Genomic DNA, 17,647 nt, shown 5'->3' on the forward strand with positions numbered 1-17,647 from the left:
CTTTCTAACTTACTGAAATGTTAATAAAGGCATCACAAGGTATCACAACATACCCACAAATAAGGTCTTACAGACCAAGAAAATTGAAAGCATCTGAAGGTATGAAGGTCAAGACCTGCTTAAGGCACACCACATGTGAAGAACCCTGAAGAGCTTTAATCTCTGCACCTAACTAAAGTGAAAATTACAAGAAGCTCCAACACAAATTTCTCTTCAGAAATAACTACTGGATCCTGCCTGAAGCAAAATGCTTCCATTCTGCTTATTCGTTCTGCTCCTGACATGGAGACCGAAGTCTTCATTCAGTGTCCATTGAGGCCGCTGAGAACATCCTCTCTTCTGGCAAAGTATTTGATTCATAACTTTGGGAAGGTGGTTCAAATACAGCATAGACACACACACACAAATGCAATGTTACACTGCATAATTTTATTTGAAAATTAATGTTTTGTATTACAGATTAAGTTAATATACACCAAGTATTTTTTTTAATAAAATAATTTTCTTAATTACAGACATCAGTATTTACAGAAAGAAAAAACACTTACATAAATATTTTTTATGTTATTATTTTTTTAACATGTACCACATTGGAGTAAAAATATTCTCCATGAAGTTTCTATCCAAGTTCTGTGAGATGTCGGCCTCCATCAAGGATTAATAGAGACAAGAAGCTTGAACAGGCATAAGTTACAACTCAATGAGTTGACTGAAGAACTGCAACAGGCTGCTTGTTTGCCTGCATTAAGTAGTAGCAAGACTTGAAGACCTCAGGGAACCCCTTCTAAGCCTGTGTCCTATGCTCTAAGGAAGAATGGAAGGGAATCAGCTGAGTATGTTCCATCAAACTTGCCTTTGGCACAGGACCAGGGCAGCACCCAGCATGTTCTCAGACCTCCAAAGTTTGGTCTTTTTTTTTTTTTTCCATCCAACTGAACTAGGGCAGTTCCAGCCCAAGCTTAGGACCCCGTTGTACAGCCACTCACTGTACAACGCACACTCAAGGGCAGCCTCTGCTGCCAGAGAGCCTAACAGCCACAGCAAACCATGGTGGAAGAATTTTGACTCAGAATGGGACTGGCTGACCCTCCATCATACAGAGCTGCAGCACTGAGTCAGAAGCCAAGTTTGCTGATGCCCAGATATATACTGACCTGTTTCCCTTGGATTACCTAGCACTAGCAAGTCCCAGAAGGACTTACAAGGAGGTCCCTGCAGTTGGCAGAACTGCAGATGGAAAAGGGGGAAGAAGTGCATTACCATCTGTAGTTTATACATTACTCAGAAAAGGCCTCTGAGGTTAGCTCTGGGCGAACACTTATCCTCAAAGTTCTGTGCAGGAACATACATCTCCACTGGATCATGAACAGCCAAAGCTAAATACGGTTGTGTTACTAAGAGACTTGCACCTCCACAGTGGATTGAGGCAGGCTAACATACCTACTACTTCTTAGGATATTCAGGGCCTCAACATATAGAACAGGATCTTAACTTGAATACTCTCTTAATGTGTTTGGACTCTTTCACATAGCAATTTTTTGTTTCTAATAGTTCCCTCTGGTTTACAGGCACAGAGCTTTCCCTGCAGGTCAGCATACTCACTGGAAGCTGATAGCTCTTGGAAAGCCAGTATTAAACTCCTTTCTGCACTGCCACGGAGAGAGATGGAGGGTTTGAAGCACTTGTGAGCTTCCGGCTCTCACGACCCATAATCTGAAACACCATTTACCTTGGTATCTTCAGTGGCAAATGGGACACTGAATCCAAGTGCATGCCAAATATGTAACAAAAAAAGTTCTGTTAATGACAACCACACCTTGTTGCCACCATGTCTTTGTAATTTTTAAGGACCACATTCTCTTTGTCATCAAAGTAGAGGAGATTGAGGGATTTCAGTTCATCCGGAACACAGCAAGGTGTGCTGACATCTTGAGACAGTTTAAGTGTATGGACTATGGACTGCACAGTGGCATGGTTTGTTGCATTTTGACTTTCCCCCAAAGGGAAAAGACAAGATCCTCTGCAGTAAAATGCATTGTATCCACTTGGGTAAATAATCCATCCTGACCAGCCAATAGCATGGAAGTCAACGTAGAGTTCCCTTCGATGACATGCTGTTATGTGGCTTTTGGTGGAAGACACTGCTGCAGCCCGAGGTCCCCTGCTCCTGCTTGCATTGCTGTTTCCAATGATCTGAGATTCATGAGGCACACCTAACAAAGCGTCATCTTTGGCAGGGTTCAGCTCTGGTTCAGAAAGGAAGTTGTGTGTTAATCTTTTTCACAGTAAGTTCATTTATTGTTTAAGCACAGCATTCTGCAAGAAAATCTATTTCAGAAATTTACATCAAGGTCTTCACAGCAGATTTTAAAATGATACCAATTGTGAAAGTACTGGAAGATGTGTGTATTCAATTGCCACTTCAGACACATTTCAGAAACTGCCGAATCTTTGTTCCTTTTGTGGCCTAAAAGGCCTCAATTCAACAGAAACATAAAAGCTTACTGAAGTTTATATTCTCTAAACTCCACAGGCCCCTTTCAGGGCTATCTGTGGTCAGAATGGCATTAATGGCCTTTGTATGGCTACTCCTACATCACACGTGGTTAGAAGTGATAACAAAGGGTGGAGATCACAGGTGTTTTCTCTCTCTGGTGTTCTCCCAGTAACTACCCACACACTTGCAAAACACTGCTTTTCTGTAAGGCAGTATTTTTGAAAATCTTTTTTCTTCCATTTTCAGATCTGAAAAAATAAAACTAGGCTTACAGAACTCTGCTAGAGAATGTAGCTCCATGACAATTGGTTTGCTTTCTTAAGGTATCTTCTGAGAACCCCTGACAAATATTCATGGTGACCTCAAGACCCATAAACACAGGCTGAAAACCACTGACATATAGGCTGCTAGAACAAATCTTTGTAGATGCACTGATCACAAACAACAGGTAGGTTTACAGAGTTTTCTCACTGAAAAATAGTAATCGGTTTTTCAATTCTGGCATAGTATCACATACAACAGAGGGTGATATTGATTACATTGGGATTTAGAATTGCACTACAATAATTTCCTGTTGAAAACAAAAAAGAACAGGCCAGCCTATTTCTTTTTGGTATCTGTTTCACCATCTAGTTCTTAATGTTGACACAAGTCCTACCTACTTTCTTTTTGATGAGCAAATGTGATGATTTACCAAACAGACCCTCCAAACCCAAAATAGAATTGTTTTTTTCCTCCTCCTTCCAGCTTTTGCTCCTCGCATTTATCTCGGACTATAAAACACAGCCTTAGATGGTTTTACTAGAAGACCAGCGGGAGAGGTAAGACTAGTGTTTTGTAATTGAAGGGATGAGGGTGTTGTCTTTGATGAAAAAAAGCCCTTAGTCACAATGCTAATTAGTCAATGAAGTTGAATAGGTGCTTAAAAACCAAGCCAAGGACAGAAAGGTTTAAATTGCTTACCTAACAACCTCTTCTATCCTTGAAAACTGCACTTAATAACTGTCTAACAGTTGCTTTACCAGCATTTTCACAGTTTTCCAGGTCAATGAGTTTTTTCAGCCTAAGCTAAAAACTACAATTTTCGTGCAAACTTCACCACAAAGGTAAAATAAATAATGATTATAAAAGAGCAAGAACTCCCACTTCTCTACAAACAAAATAAACCAAGCTCCCTCTAGGCTTTGAGTATTTCCTGAAAACACAACTTCTTTGAGTAGAGTTGACTTAAAAGTTATGTCAGGTGAACTACAAGCAAGAACTATCAAAGCAAACTCTGATCAGTGATAAAGATAAACTTCCACCAGGCTCAACCCTGAGCATAAATACTGAGATGTGGTATACATGAGGCAACAGAAGGTAACAGTCGATAACAGCTCATATACTGAAACAGAGTGAACTTACTTGTGGAAGAGGGTACAAAGCTGGAGGACCTTCGTTTATTACTGTTGGTGAAGAGGACAAGGAGAGCATTTCTGCTCTCCTGCAAATTGCCCTGGCTCTTTGCAAATGTAACCAGGTTGTGCTCAATTTTATTGCTGAATGTATGCGTTGCAGTTATCAAAAAGCCATGGTTGGAGTTTCTGTTTCCGACCCACTTGGAAACCTGGTAATGAAAACAAAATGAGAAAATATTGTTTCAATAATCTTACTACCGCATTATGATTAAGGATCATTTGTATTAAGAAAAGGGAACAGGCTATGGGAGTGTAAGAACATATATTATCATGTAAGTGAGGTAACTGTATAGTAAAGGCTGAATCGAGTTAAATATTTAAACCAATAATTCAGCATTTAAAAATACCATATACATTCTCCATAGCTGCATTTATATGAAAATAATTAATTTTAGGGAAATTTACTACTGAATAGATGAGTCTAGGAGTTAAAATTAACATTGAAATAAATCCTCTGACTTTAGCCAGAACCTTATTTTCCCTAGTAATCTTAATAACAGAATAATATGAACTCTCCAGACTTTTCATACAATTAAAACTCATTTAAATCTTAACACAAACATGGCATTTGAAGAAATCAAGCAAATTAACTTCATCTAATTCATCTAAATGTTACAGTTACAGCCTAATAGATAAGGCCAGGCCATTCTCAAGAAAAGCTATTAAGAAGTAAGATGCAACTCAAATGAATCATCCTAGCATGCTGTTCAGTCTGATTATAAAGCTTAGGCAACTAAAACCATGGTCAGAGTACAGAATTAAACCTGAGAAACTGTTTTAAACCTTGTTTGTGTTTTTTGCTATGGAAAAGCATTTAAATATTGATATAGCTTAAGCATATATATAAATCTTCAAACTAGCAATTACTGAATTCTTCAGAAAAAGTTAAAACAAAAACATAAAAGCATGATAAATTCCAGAAATACAATGTTAAAGTACACTGCACTTCTGCTCTACAATAATTTGACAAGGATTAAAAAAAAAAAAAAAAAAAAAAGAAAAGAAAAGAAATTAAAACCTACTCTTACCCCACAATCAATGCCATCTCTGACAGCCTAAGGACTAAGATGCTTTAATCACACTGACACGTGTTTGGCCTGATGTCCCTCCTATTGACCAGGTTTGGGTTACTCAATTCTCATCATGTCTGTGGTGCTAGCAGCAAATGAACACTTCTTTAATCCAGGCAGCACCACATGTGCTTTTGAGTGTAGACAGAAAGAAAGCATCCCCCCTGCTGCTGTCCTTCAGTTTGAATTGAGCACAGAACCCAGCACTGAAGGCAATGCTGGAGTTATGAGCTGACTACTGTTGTAGCAGATGATTTAGAACTAAAAATGGATGACAGAAATCTCTGCTTACTGTCTGCGTGACGTTGAATACTTCCCAGCCTTCTGTGTACAGAGACAATAATCTTGATGCAATGAGATGTTTTTTTTGTGGCTGACTTCCACCCTCCAAGAGTTCATACAATTCCACCTTGAAAAGAACAATAAAATATTACAATAAGAGGTGACAGTAGTTGTTTTTACAGCAAATCAAGAAGGATCAAGATTACACGTTTTTTGTCACATCATACCAAAAAGTTCTTGTTAGACAATTCAACAGAAAAACAAGTATCAGTGGATGCACATACTTTGAGGTGTGTACAGAGGCAGGACGCTGGACTGTTTAAAGCAATTACTGGAATGTTTGACACTACAGAAGAAGAACCTGATTATCCCATTTCTCTTTTGAACATCTGATACTGTAAAATCTTCCCTTACTCTGCACCTTGGCCCTCAGGTTTGCAGAACGTCTGAATTTGCCCTTTGCCAAAGGTACAGATACACTCACTGTCAGAGTCCTCTATAAAACCCTATCTTCCCATGAATCCTATACTGCTCTGAGTAGTAGCAGTATTATAAAAGGCAAGCAGTCAAATTTCCACGTGAATTTCAAAATACCTAATCCCAGAAAAGCATGGTGTGGTTTGAGATAGGTCTGACAACGGCATCTTTAGGGATAGCTGACTGCCACAGGGACAAAAGGCCAGAACAGCGCCAAGCCAAACCCCTGTAGCTACTTCTTCACATGCTTGAGGCAAAGAGAAAGCATCAATGTGGACTGAAGACAGTAATCTAATAAAAATAAATTAGGTTTATGCAGTAAGTGGTTTCGCTCGCCGTCCCTTTCTCGTTTTCTTCCAGTACCATTAACGACAAAAACCCATGTGAACGCGTAACCGGCTGGTCGCCTCCACACTTACTTTGCAGAAGTGCTGCCCCTCGGACCTGGCCACCCGCTTCCTCTTCAGCTTGAACACTCGGAACTCGGCCTTCAGCATCTGCTCGCCCCTCTCGATGGCGCTGATGTCGAAGTAGAAGCGCTGCTGGTGCAGCCGCACCTCGCTAGACCCTTCCCAGGGCGCCCCTCGGGCCACGGCCCCGCCGCCCCCCGGCCCCCCTCGGTCCTCGAAACTCCGCACCACGTCGCCCTCCAGCAGGCCGGGGGCGCGGGTGATGCCGTTGGCGTCGGCCACCTTGTTGAAGAGATCCACCATGAACTGCGGCGGCTTCTTGCGGGGCAGCACGTCGGGGGGCAGCTCCTCGATGTCGAAGACCTCCCGCAGCCGCTGCAGCGCCGCCGCCAGCACCTCGTCCCGCGGGCCGGCGCCCAGGGGCAGGGCGCTCGCCGTCGCCAAGCCCAGCAGCCAGGCCAAGCCCAGCCACGGCCGAGGGCCCGCCATGGCCGGCGGACGGCCCCCACGCCTCGCCCGGGCCGTCGAGGCCCCGAACGGCTCCGCGGGGCACGGCCCCGGGGGCGGTAGCGGCGGAGGGCCGGCCGCCCGCCCGCAGCGCTGCTTCCCCCCCGCCCTCGGCACGGGCAGCCCGAGCCCGCCCAGCGCCCGCCCCGGGGCGATTTTACCTCGCTGAGGGCTCGCCCTGCGCTGCCGGTCCTGGTTGAGCCGCCAGGGCCATTGCTCCCCTTCCAGGCAGAAAGGAGAAGAAGGGCATGGGGCAGGTGGAGAGGCCCGGCCTCCCCTGCTTAGGCTACGTGGGACGGGAGTGCTGGCACTGAGCAAGCATCTGGGCCCACGGGGGAAGGAGGTGTCAAAGAGGCCGTAGCTGCGCTAATTGGGCTCCCCACCCACTCCCGAATTACCCAGTTAAAATAATAATAATAAAAGAGTTACAGCCTGGACTGTTCAAACAGCTCTGCTACGCTCACCTTTTGGTGCTCTGAAGCTCCTGAGCCACTTCGTGGTGTGGCTCTTAAGCTCCGGCCTCCTTCCTGCTGTCACTCCTTCCAGTCTCCAGCTATTGCTGCATCCAAATGTTTGGAAAAAAAAATGGATAGTTATTGTTACTATGCTTTATTTATTTATTTATTTATTTATTTATTTATTTTCTACCAGGAGACCAGCTTGCTGGTCCAGTTCACCCCATGAAGTGCAGAGGGCTGACAGCAGAAAATGAGAAGCTGCAGTGGGTTAATCAGACCAGTTTAAAGAGTGCTGTTGCTGCACGAAAAGCTACGGCCAACTTCCATCCTCAGAACTCTCCAGTTGTCTTCTGTGGTCTGTAGGTATCTCGGCTCATGGGTAACAGCAGGGGTGGTTGAAATTGCAGCTACTTGCCTGAGAGCACGGAAAAAAGACTAGAAATCATCACTAGACCGTTTTTCAGTCATCCTAATAGTTGAGCTTCCACTCCACTGCTTCTTTACATGCTCATCCTCACAAACCCTACCCTGCCCTTGGGCCTCTTCATTTACTCCTAGTATCCTCCCTAGGCATGTACCTCCATTTCTACTCCCGTGATGCTGCTTCTAGACATTAATGCCTGGAAACGCATAGCTAGGGTTCCCAAACAACCTTAACTCTGCCCTAGAGGCAAAGATTTATGAAAAAATTCTCTCTGTTTAATATAAGCTGGGACCACAAACAATGAAATGCCTCAATCATAGTAGTGCAACTGCAGAAATTCCAGCCTACTGTTAGCCAAAGATAACCCACTGAGTGCTGTGTTCTTTTATTTTCACATTTCTGATTAGGCAAACAACATAATGAAAGCCTCGCTCCCTATTCTTTCGTAAGACTGTGTGACTCACCACTTATGTAAGCCTTATAGAGGAGTTGGTCATAGCTCCACTGATGATACTACATACTAGTTTGCAATTAGTGCAAGGCTTCAACCTCCCTATACTGTATCATAAAAATAGTACGTTCTCTCAGCTTACATGTTGTGAGCAGTGTGGCTCTGGGAGCCTGGGAAAAGTGGGGAATCTGTAGGGAACTATGATAGATAGTTGATGACAAAATTATAGGTGGATTCTCTAAAGATTTCAGCATTGGCATTGTTTTGCCTTCTCCCTCTCTCAAGTGACTGGATAAACAGCTTGGAGGGTCTGCAGAGTTCAAAATTGTCTGACTTTCAGGCACAGTTTATGGGTAAGAGCAGTGGGATTTATTATGTGGCCTGTTGTTTCATCTTTGATGACATTACAATTAATATGGGACGTCAGTACTGAAACAGCATGGTTATCCTGTGTATTGTTAGTGGGCAGAGCAAAGTTTTCTCAGAAGTCTTCATTGCATATTTCAGAGCCTTAGCAAGTTTGGATTTAAATGCAAGTCCAACCCTGCCATCCAGAAATGAAGAACTCAGCTCTGAATATACTCCCTCCTCCCACTCAAGCTACCAGTATTTAATTTTCATAACTAGTGGATAGAACAGCTTGAAAGTTGTATTTTTCTCAGCACAGCTGCCTGACACTTCTCTGTCCAGGTTCTTTAGTTCCTGGTTTAGTGACTCACAATAATCTCTTCTTTCTGGATAAAAAGGGTAATTTTCCATTCCCTGAGCATAGCGTAATGCACTGCAGTCCTCCTTGTGGCTTTTGCAGGCAGGGACCAGGAACGCCAAGGTGTTTTACTTGCTTCATAGCAGCTGCTTTAGACCCATTTTGAAAAGAAAAGGGGAATGACCTTTGTGTGAATGGGTTTAGACTCCCCTTTACTTCTGATCTTAGCGGAGGAGCAAAACCAGGGCCACCAACCAAAGTTTAGGATTACTAAGGAAAACTTCATCTTCTCAGTGTCAGCTAAGGAACGGAACTGTACCACATCAGCGATACCATGTGAAGTAGGAGCGCTGACGTCACCTCAGAGCCTAGAATAGCAGTCCCTTGAGGAATGGATAGATGGAGAGAGCCACTGAGTCAGTAAGTGTGCATTCAGCATTTAGCTTGAATGTTGGAACGGGGAAATTATAAATGGACCTAAGTAGCAGAGAGGTTTTGCCATGTATCTAATATATAAATACCTCTCCCAAGGGGGAGAAAAGCTCCCAAGTGCAGACTTGCCAGCACATCCTGACTCCAAGGCATGTGTCCTACTCAAGCCCTCCAAAAACTGTACTGTCAGCATTTTGTATGATAGTTTTGTGTAAACTGCAGTTGCTGAATTCATGATCCAGACAATAAGATGCCATATTACCTTTGTTATTCCAGCTAGGACTTCTTTGTACTCTGTGACCATTTCCTGAAGCATTTCCAAAGCACGTGAAAAATGTCTTGCCTTCCCCTAAAGACTGCATCAATCAGATGAAGCCAATGCAGCAGGCAGTAAAATATCTCATCCAAAGTCACTTGGCAGTTTATAGCGGTAGAATCCAGATCTCCTGCTCCTACAAAACCAGATTACGCCACATTTTAAACCATCTTAGTGACTATGGTACCAAACTTTATTCCTTCCTAGATTTTCCTGATGGTTGAAGTAATTTCTTGGCGGGAGTAAGCCAAGTTTGGATAAAGTTTCTACAGGGTCTCTTAACACCTCATCTTTTCACCATCATTACGTATCATCTGAGAAAGCACAGCTTCAATCAGCATGAGAAACTGCATCATGCTAGATAGTTGTTGGAGCAAAGTGTTACCATTTTGAAAAAATGTAAGTTGCTGTTTTCTGAAAGACTTGTGAAATTAATTGCACAAATGCTGTTTCCTGTGACAGCTTTCCCTGAAGGACACAACATGTAACAATAACTTTCACACTGCTTTTTCTACTTGTATGATGCCTGCCTGGACATTTTTTTTTCTCCACTGAGAAAGTGTGATTTATTTTTTTTAAAGATACCAATAAAAAGATCTCATATAAAAGGATCTCAGTGTGTAGTATTTTAAAATACATTGGAAAATTCCCTACCTCTCCACCAATGCTGTTACTAGGATTCCTTTCTTGTTTTCAGTTTTACAACACTATAATGGTTTACTGAACAGATCTTATGTCTGCGCAATCTTAGCAAATGCCAAACATTCTCCCTCCTAAAGTTTTATTTTTTTACCTTACATACTAATAATGGGGAATTATTGATCCTGGCAGTATTCATTCACCGTCAGACTTAACAGGTAAATAACACGCACACACACACACACCCTGCTTCAACTGCAGACTAACATCAGTATGACCAAGAGTACTTCCTACTTAGCTTTAACTATGCTGCAATTACCAAGAATAGGAAAGCAAGACATGAAAGTGCCTTCAAATGGCTACCAAAATCAATGCCATCACCTATCTTTTTTTTTTTTTTGAAAAACATCAAACACTGCAAACTGTATCTGGAGTTCAGCCAAAAATGGAGTCTCTGTGATTATTCTTCCTGAAAACAAACAAACAGAAAAACTTGTGCAACAGGCTCTCTTTCCAGGAACACAACTCACCTGTAATTGTCCTTTCCATGCAGCAGTATCCATGAGCACACAGAAATTAGAGAAAAATTAACAATGATCATTTCAATCATGTATCCGCTTTACTTGCGAGGATAACATCTATTAGCTGTAGTAGACTCAGTCCTCTACATGGTGTAGCCCTCCAAGAAGAGGCTGAGAGAGCACTAAGTTAAGCATTTAAAAATACTCTCCTTCATTTTTAATTACCATTTTTATCCTCCTATGCATTTGGCATCTCGCTAACATTTCTGTTGGCAATTTTGCTAACTAATTTCTGTTGGCAAAAATTGCTAACATTTCTGTGGGGCATTTTTGTACATAAGTCAACCACCTATAATCTTCAGTAGAATCACCAGGTCAGAATTTAATTCTTACACCAAGAATTCTTACACCAAGAAAGAACGGTCAACCCACTCAACTGTTCAGCAAAAGGATGAAAAAATGAGAATAAATGCTTGAAAGAAAGGTAAGCAAAACATCATAAAAAACACTAGAGCTCACCTACCGTACAAATACTTTTGGCTTAAAATACGAAGGAGAATAATTAAAGGTTTAACTTTTGTTGTTGAGATACCGATGTGGAATATTTTATCCAGGAAATTGTGTACACTGTCCCCACAACTGCTTATGGAACAATCCAAGTTTTTGCTATTTAGCTTTCTAGCTTTTTATTTATTTTTCCCCTGCTGAGCTGTGTGGGTAGTAAGTCACATTATCTACATTGGCATGACATGTCATGCATGCAAATGCATGACAATTTTGGAGTACCATGGTGCATAGCGGCTTTTAGTGTCTTTACAGGAAATAAATTTTCAGTAGTTCCTCGTAGTGTAGCTTTTTTTGTTCGTTTGTTTGTTTCTGAAGATTATGCTGTTGCATGCTGAAATGGCTTTCCTTAAAAAGATTTAATGATTTCAACTTCATTCCTAAATTAATGTCTGTATTTTGATCTTTATCTCGTTTTTGTTGAGGTAAGAAAAATTGTAACATAAAGTAAAAACTACTGAGTGCAGCATTGAATAAGTGGAAACTGAAAAGGTTGAAATACAAGCTTTTGAAAATATTCCATATTTATAAACTATTTAATGGTAAATGCATTGACTACATCATCATTAGTCAGGACCTGCTTCAGATCTTCTTTAAAGGTATGAAGGGAATTCATGTTACGCAGGTAAATTAAAGAAATAACAAAAGAGATAAAACATCTATTCTGGAATAAAAGGAGGATTATTCAAAATAACTCTTCTACTGTAAATGTGTCTCAGCTATTGCAGAACAACTTTCACCTAAAAATCAGTCTGTAGACCTTTAATCTTACACTTTTTTTTTTTTTTAATGAATCACTTAAAAATACACATATTGAGTATTATACCAATATTAATTCAGTCTTTTAAATATCCACTAGTACTGGAAAAATCTAGTTGCTAGGATGCATAATTTGAAGTTGTATGAAAAATGGAATTGTACTTAAAGATAATTAGAATCATTTAGTCACAGAGCCACACTGCAGGAAAAGATGTCTCCCCCACTCCATCCTCCCCACAACACACGAAGACTTCTGGAACAGATTTTTGCTTTTGCTTTTTTTTAATAAGTCCATAAAAGCCAAAGGATTTATAAAAGCACATGCAAGTCCATTTACATCAACAGATCATCAGTAACAAGTTCCAAACTCTCCTTAGTACAGAAACTGTCTTTAAGACTGAAAGTAGTAAATAAAACAGGACACCAGAACTGACAACTAAGGTGACAACAGCAGCTTTGTCAGCAGAATTCCTGGATTGTTCCTGGGACATGGATAAGGATGCGTGTGTGTGTGGAGGAATGTTACACAAATCCAACTGGAATCCCCCAACTGTAGCTTTGGAGAGAACAGCAAGAATGGGTTGGTTTTACTCTTTTACTAATCCATTTTAAGTCATGGATCTCAAAGATATACAATTTTCTAAGCATTTTCTGTTTTGTGATTGCAACCTAGATTCTTGGTTTCATCTTTCCCTGAAAGAAATAATATAAATAAATATAAATGGAAACAGAAAAAGATGTCAGGAAAAGGTGCAAGTCCTACTTTCAAATACCATGAGGAAAAAAAGCAGACTCTTCTACCATCTGTCCTCTCCAATCCCAATCTATGAAAAGATAACCAACAGTGAAACAGTGAGGGGCCACTTTTTTTTTTTTTTTTTTTTTTTAACAAATATTCACAGAACCTTTAACACAGAGTAAAAAGAAGAAAAGCCATTGAAGTATCTTAAAGACCGCCTTTCTTTAGTACAAAAGAACCCAATTTGTACTCCTGCTTCACCGTTCACTTTTCAATATTTGTACTTGAAATAAACAAGATAATTTCATACTGCACAAAATAAAATAAAGGTTACTCAGGTTTGCCTTTTCTCAATAGTTTAGGGACAGGAAGGACATTAGGCACATTTAACTGTTGCTAGTTTAAATCATACAGTAGTTTAATGTTGCTGCAAAAATAAGACCATTTTGCTCTCATAATTTTTTTTTTCCCCTCAAGATTTTTTCACCTAGCACACCAGCACTCTGAAGACAGACCCAGCATAGTACTTGGGTTTGCCACAAGTAATCCACTTTCTTCTTCCTTGGAAAAAAACAGGCACTGACTTAGAGCTTGTCTGACTGGCAGGAAGACCAAGATTTTTCCCTATCTACAGAAAGGTATGACCTGTGACTTCTGTGTACACTACTATTATGACTCTGTCTAACCACAAGTGATTATGTGCAGCAAAATATAGTGAAATCATTCCCTCTCTGACCAAATAACATTTCACAATCTTGTACTTTGATAAAGACTAAGTGCTAACAGAGAATTTGAAAATTTTCAGTGTCAATTACAATGAGACCTGCAAACATTTCATGGCATCTCAATTATTAGTCCACAACCCCTGACAAACACAATAGTTACTGTTACCCCACTGGTAAGAATTATTGTACTGAGCAACTGTTAACTGTGTACAGGACTGTGACCAAATCAATGACTATGGGATAAATGAGTTTTCCATAATCTAATCAGTTTTCCATAATTAGCAACTTTCAGTGATCTCAATATCTTTCTAGACTTTCCATTTTTGTGATTAAACCTCTGTGGCAAAAAAAAAAAATATTTTCCAAGTTAATTAGTGATATAAGTTACACACATTAGTTAGATGCTGGCAACAATGAAAGCAGCAACATTAAGAGCAAATTTTCACTAGGAATGAAAGCTTCTTAGTGATTTAGATAACTTTGTCAGTACAAGTGAATCTCTCATGCTGACCACTATTTATTTATTTAATTTGGATGGTACAGTATGTGCCTAATGACTACTCAAGTAATATATAGAAAATTGAGAAAGTAGTTCTTGGAATTTCACAGAAATCAAATAAAAGTCTTATAGCCCATGGCAACATCCATGGTTTTTATTGCAGTAAAATATCAGTAGGTGTTCTTCATCATATTTATATTAAGATTTCTTTTAAAGAAAAGGTGCTGATATTTTGTATCATTTCACCTATGAGGTAGGTGGCACTTTCATATAAACAGCTTAAATCAGAAATGAAGCCAGCTTTAAGCCTGCAACGAATGCTGGTTCACTGTCTGTTCAAGTCAACTATTAAATCACAAACATGAAAGAATTCCTCATCTCAAGAGACAAACACCAAGTCTCTGAAAGCAGAGTGTTGGACAAGCGCAGACAGGTGCCTTTCTCTTGACAGAGGTCAGCGGAATTCTGGCTTCAGTCTCCAGACACCCTCACCGTTAGGGCTTCTATGGAAGGTGCAGAGATTGCGTAGAAGTTCTCTAAAGACGCAAGACTGTGCTGCAGGCAGTTTGGAGTCAAATTCCTGCAGTATTTCCTGAGTACTAGCCTCACCGTCCACACGGGCCTGGAATGCTATGAAGTTCCGCACATCCACCAGCAATTCATCGTATTCTGTTGAAACTGCAGCTGGAGTGGGTGCTTGATGAAGATTCTCATCTCCCTCACTCTCTGTCCTCTGTGGTAAAATAAGGTGGTTTCTTGCCCTCATCTTAGCTAATAAGGATGAAGACTCTAATGCACTGGATGATGATTCTCCTGTTTCTGATTTGCCATCGAAGTGTGCACTGGAACTACTACTCTTTACATTTTCTTTCTTTATTGTATCCGCATCCTGCAAATAAAAATACAGACTATGGATTTTGAGATACACTGAATCTGTTGAGCAAAAATCTGCCTGCAATTTAGACTTAAACAGCACATGAGCACACAGAAGCTACGCATCCGAAATACACAACAAAGAGTATGTTCTCATCTCAGAGCATGCTGCAGTTTGCTGTACTTGATTAGACTTTATCAAGATGCTATATTAAAAAATGAAAAATCACATTCTTAAGAGACTAAAAATTCTAGAACTACATAATCATGTGACAAATAGGTATGTGGCACACACCTACATTATGAATCAGATTTGTTCCATGAATCAGAACTTCACATATATCAGCTATTAGAAGAGGAATACTAGCTTGAGTCTCTTACCTTATTCTTTCTCCCAGGTGATACACAAGTAGAACGCGAAGAAAGCAGCATAAGGTTTCTTTTTTGACCAAATCGACTCCTAAACATGCAAAAGAATTAACTCCATAAACATCTCTCTAAAAATGATTCAGATTCTTTTGCCAAAGACACCGATTGGGTTTGCATTATAGGGTTCTTAAGAGTGTTATGCCAACCTCTCTCCCCTCTTACCATGCAAGAGGAATGTTTTCTTTGTACTTTAGAATGGACATCCTAGCTTCGTAATATGTCATTCTGTTTTTATTAAACATAAAAATGAAACTCCACGTTGATGCATGTTACTACAAATACAAGGTGCAAAAAAATATATATTTTTTTAAATCTACAGCATTCTAAGGAACTCTTCTATTTTTGGATAAGCAGCATAAGAAGTGAACTTACTTTGTTCCTGCTGGTGCACCTGAAAGACCACTTGTGCCTGTCCAGGTTGGCACACCAGAAGCAGCTCCTAAACATCGCTGTCGAGAGACTTTTAAAGCTCTCAGGGCATCCTGGGCCACTCTGTTTGCTTCTGCTTCTACCAGCACATAATCTGCACTGGAAGCTTCTATAATGGCATCATGCTTCATAACACTGTGCACTCCTAGCAAACAGAACACACAAAAAAAGGTGAAGGAGGACACCTGTTAATTTACACATTAATTTGTAAAATTAAATATTTACCATTTAAGTGAAAGCCACAATCACTTTTTTTTTTTTTTTTTTCATTTTCAGATCGATTATATTCAGCACTTCAGTATAGTCATTTCTAGTAAGAGATCCCCCCTTCTATCAGTTGAGCAATCAATTTGACAGCAAACCACTTCTGGTGTGCTGATGAGGTCATTATTCACAAAAGACTTAGCAATTATGTGGGTAAATTGATCATTTCTATTGTTATGGACAGTACAGACAAAAGTGAAACTCTTGTCTAAATGAAGGTTGGTTATACGCTTATTTCCAGAAGAACCACTGTATTACTTTCACATCCAAAAGTTTATGGAAGGCTGGCTGTTTGTGCCAAGGTAATTAGTACATTTATAACCTAAGCATTTCAACAATGAACATTTTAACATGTCACTACAGTAACAGAACAGATACAGTACATTTTGTATTGTAACTCTAACAATCACAGTAACAGAATGACTCCCTTCCTCACTTGTATAAGCTTTGTATACCTCTGTTTAAATAGTCTGGCACTGTTGAACAGTTACCTGATTTTTTGAAGAGTTTCTCTAAGACATAATCATCATTTTTCTTTGGATCTTCTTCCTTCTCTTCACTGTCCTCCTTTCTGTAGCGCTTTTGTTTCACTAGATGAGGAATACGCTCCCCTTCAAACTTGGCATCTTTGTGATGTTTCTTCTTAGACTTATCTTTGTGGCTCTCATGTGACAGCACATCCACCTTATGCTTGGTTTTTGAGGTACATTTATAATGATTATTGTCCAATTGCCCATCTTCAGTTTTAGCAACCTGCTTTTCCCAAGAGCCAGCTGCACTACATGCAAGGGTAAGATCTCCCTCGACATTTACATTAGCTGCTCCATGTATTTCATCAGTAACCACGATGTTTAGAGAGTTGGCATTCTCTGAAGACCCTGTATCACCTGGCAATGACTGGGACATACATTTGTCATCTGTTTCCAAGCTTTCCTCCTTGTTTTTATTCAATGAATTTATATTAGTAGCAGCCTGTGCATTATCTTTTGCATAGCTATTTTGGTTAAAGGTTTCCAAATTTCCTTTGGTTTCCTCACTTGTTTCTATTGCTTTAGAAGAATTTGTCATGTGGCTGGTTGAGTAGGAATTGGATGACTTGCTGTACTTTGGTGAGCTGCTTCTTCCAAGATGGAGACCACTTTTCGAAGTGTCACCATCAGATGGCTTTTCATGTTTCCGTTTCAGTTGGTGCTTTGGGACTTGAACATCTGAACCAGTACCTGAGGGATGAATAAAATAGATATTAATTTATCAAATACTTCAAACATTTTTTTTTTCCTATTTAAGAGATTAGAAAAGAGTGTACCTGCAAAAATTGCACTTGTTTCTGTCCCCTGAGACACATCTGGGCTGCTCAGAGTAAAAAGCTCATAAAGATCATTGGATTTGAAAAAGCGCCTCTGCTTAGGGTCTTTCAGCACTCTGTTTGTTAAAAACTGTTTGAAGATTTGTCTAAAAAAAGAAAAAAAGTACTCTGTACATGAAACAATGTCTAGCTATATTTAAGTACTGAATATAGTACTTAAAAAGAAAACTGTATAAGCACTAATGTTACCCTGCAGAATGATTAAGCAGTGGGAAGATGATGTTAGTTTCCAAAAGACAATCTTGAGTTAGTAACTTTCAAACAACCAACTAAATTGTTAAACACGGGGATTTACTGTTTCACAACAATCCCATAACACAACAGGTAACCACCATCTTGAAATGTCCTGTGAG

At 40.0% G+C, this 17,647-nt stretch overlaps 2 protein-coding genes across 2 annotated transcripts in view; both read right to left on the minus strand.

Annotated features, from left to right (window-relative positions):
* Positions 1-1,800: 1,800 nt before the first annotated feature.
* On the minus strand, positions 1,801-6,682 carry LOC311211197 (bone morphogenetic protein 2-like; the record flags this gene model as incomplete). Its single annotated transcript, XM_084289770.1, has 4 exons — positions 1,801-2,246; positions 3,902-4,103; positions 5,317-5,433; positions 6,203-6,682. The coding sequence occupies 4 exons, from the start codon at positions 6,680-6,682 to the stop codon at positions 1,801-1,803; spliced, it is 1,245 nt and encodes a 414-aa protein (XP_084145896.1).
* A 5,588-nt stretch (positions 6,683-12,270) lies between these two features.
* Positions 12,271-17,647, minus strand: part of ERCC6 (ERCC excision repair 6, chromatin remodeling factor) — a 48,039-nt gene continuing 42,662 nt past the window's right edge. The window contains exons 17-21 of the mRNA XM_084289920.1: positions 17,235-17,380; positions 16,420-17,148; positions 15,608-15,809; positions 15,188-15,266; positions 12,271-14,822 (exon numbers count right to left, since the gene is read on the minus strand). Coding sequence (XP_084146046.1) covers positions 14,388-14,822; positions 15,188-15,266; positions 15,608-15,809; positions 16,420-17,148; positions 17,235-17,380 — 1,591 coding nt within the window. The 3' untranslated portion in view covers positions 12,271-14,387. The remainder of the gene's footprint in view (positions 14,823-15,187; positions 15,267-15,607; positions 15,810-16,419; positions 17,149-17,234; positions 17,381-17,647) is intronic.

This window comes from Netta rufina, assembly GCF_964035555.1.
Source record: "Netta rufina genome assembly, chromosome: 7".
Taxonomy (NCBI): Eukaryota; Metazoa; Chordata; class Aves; order Anseriformes; family Anatidae; genus Netta; species Netta rufina.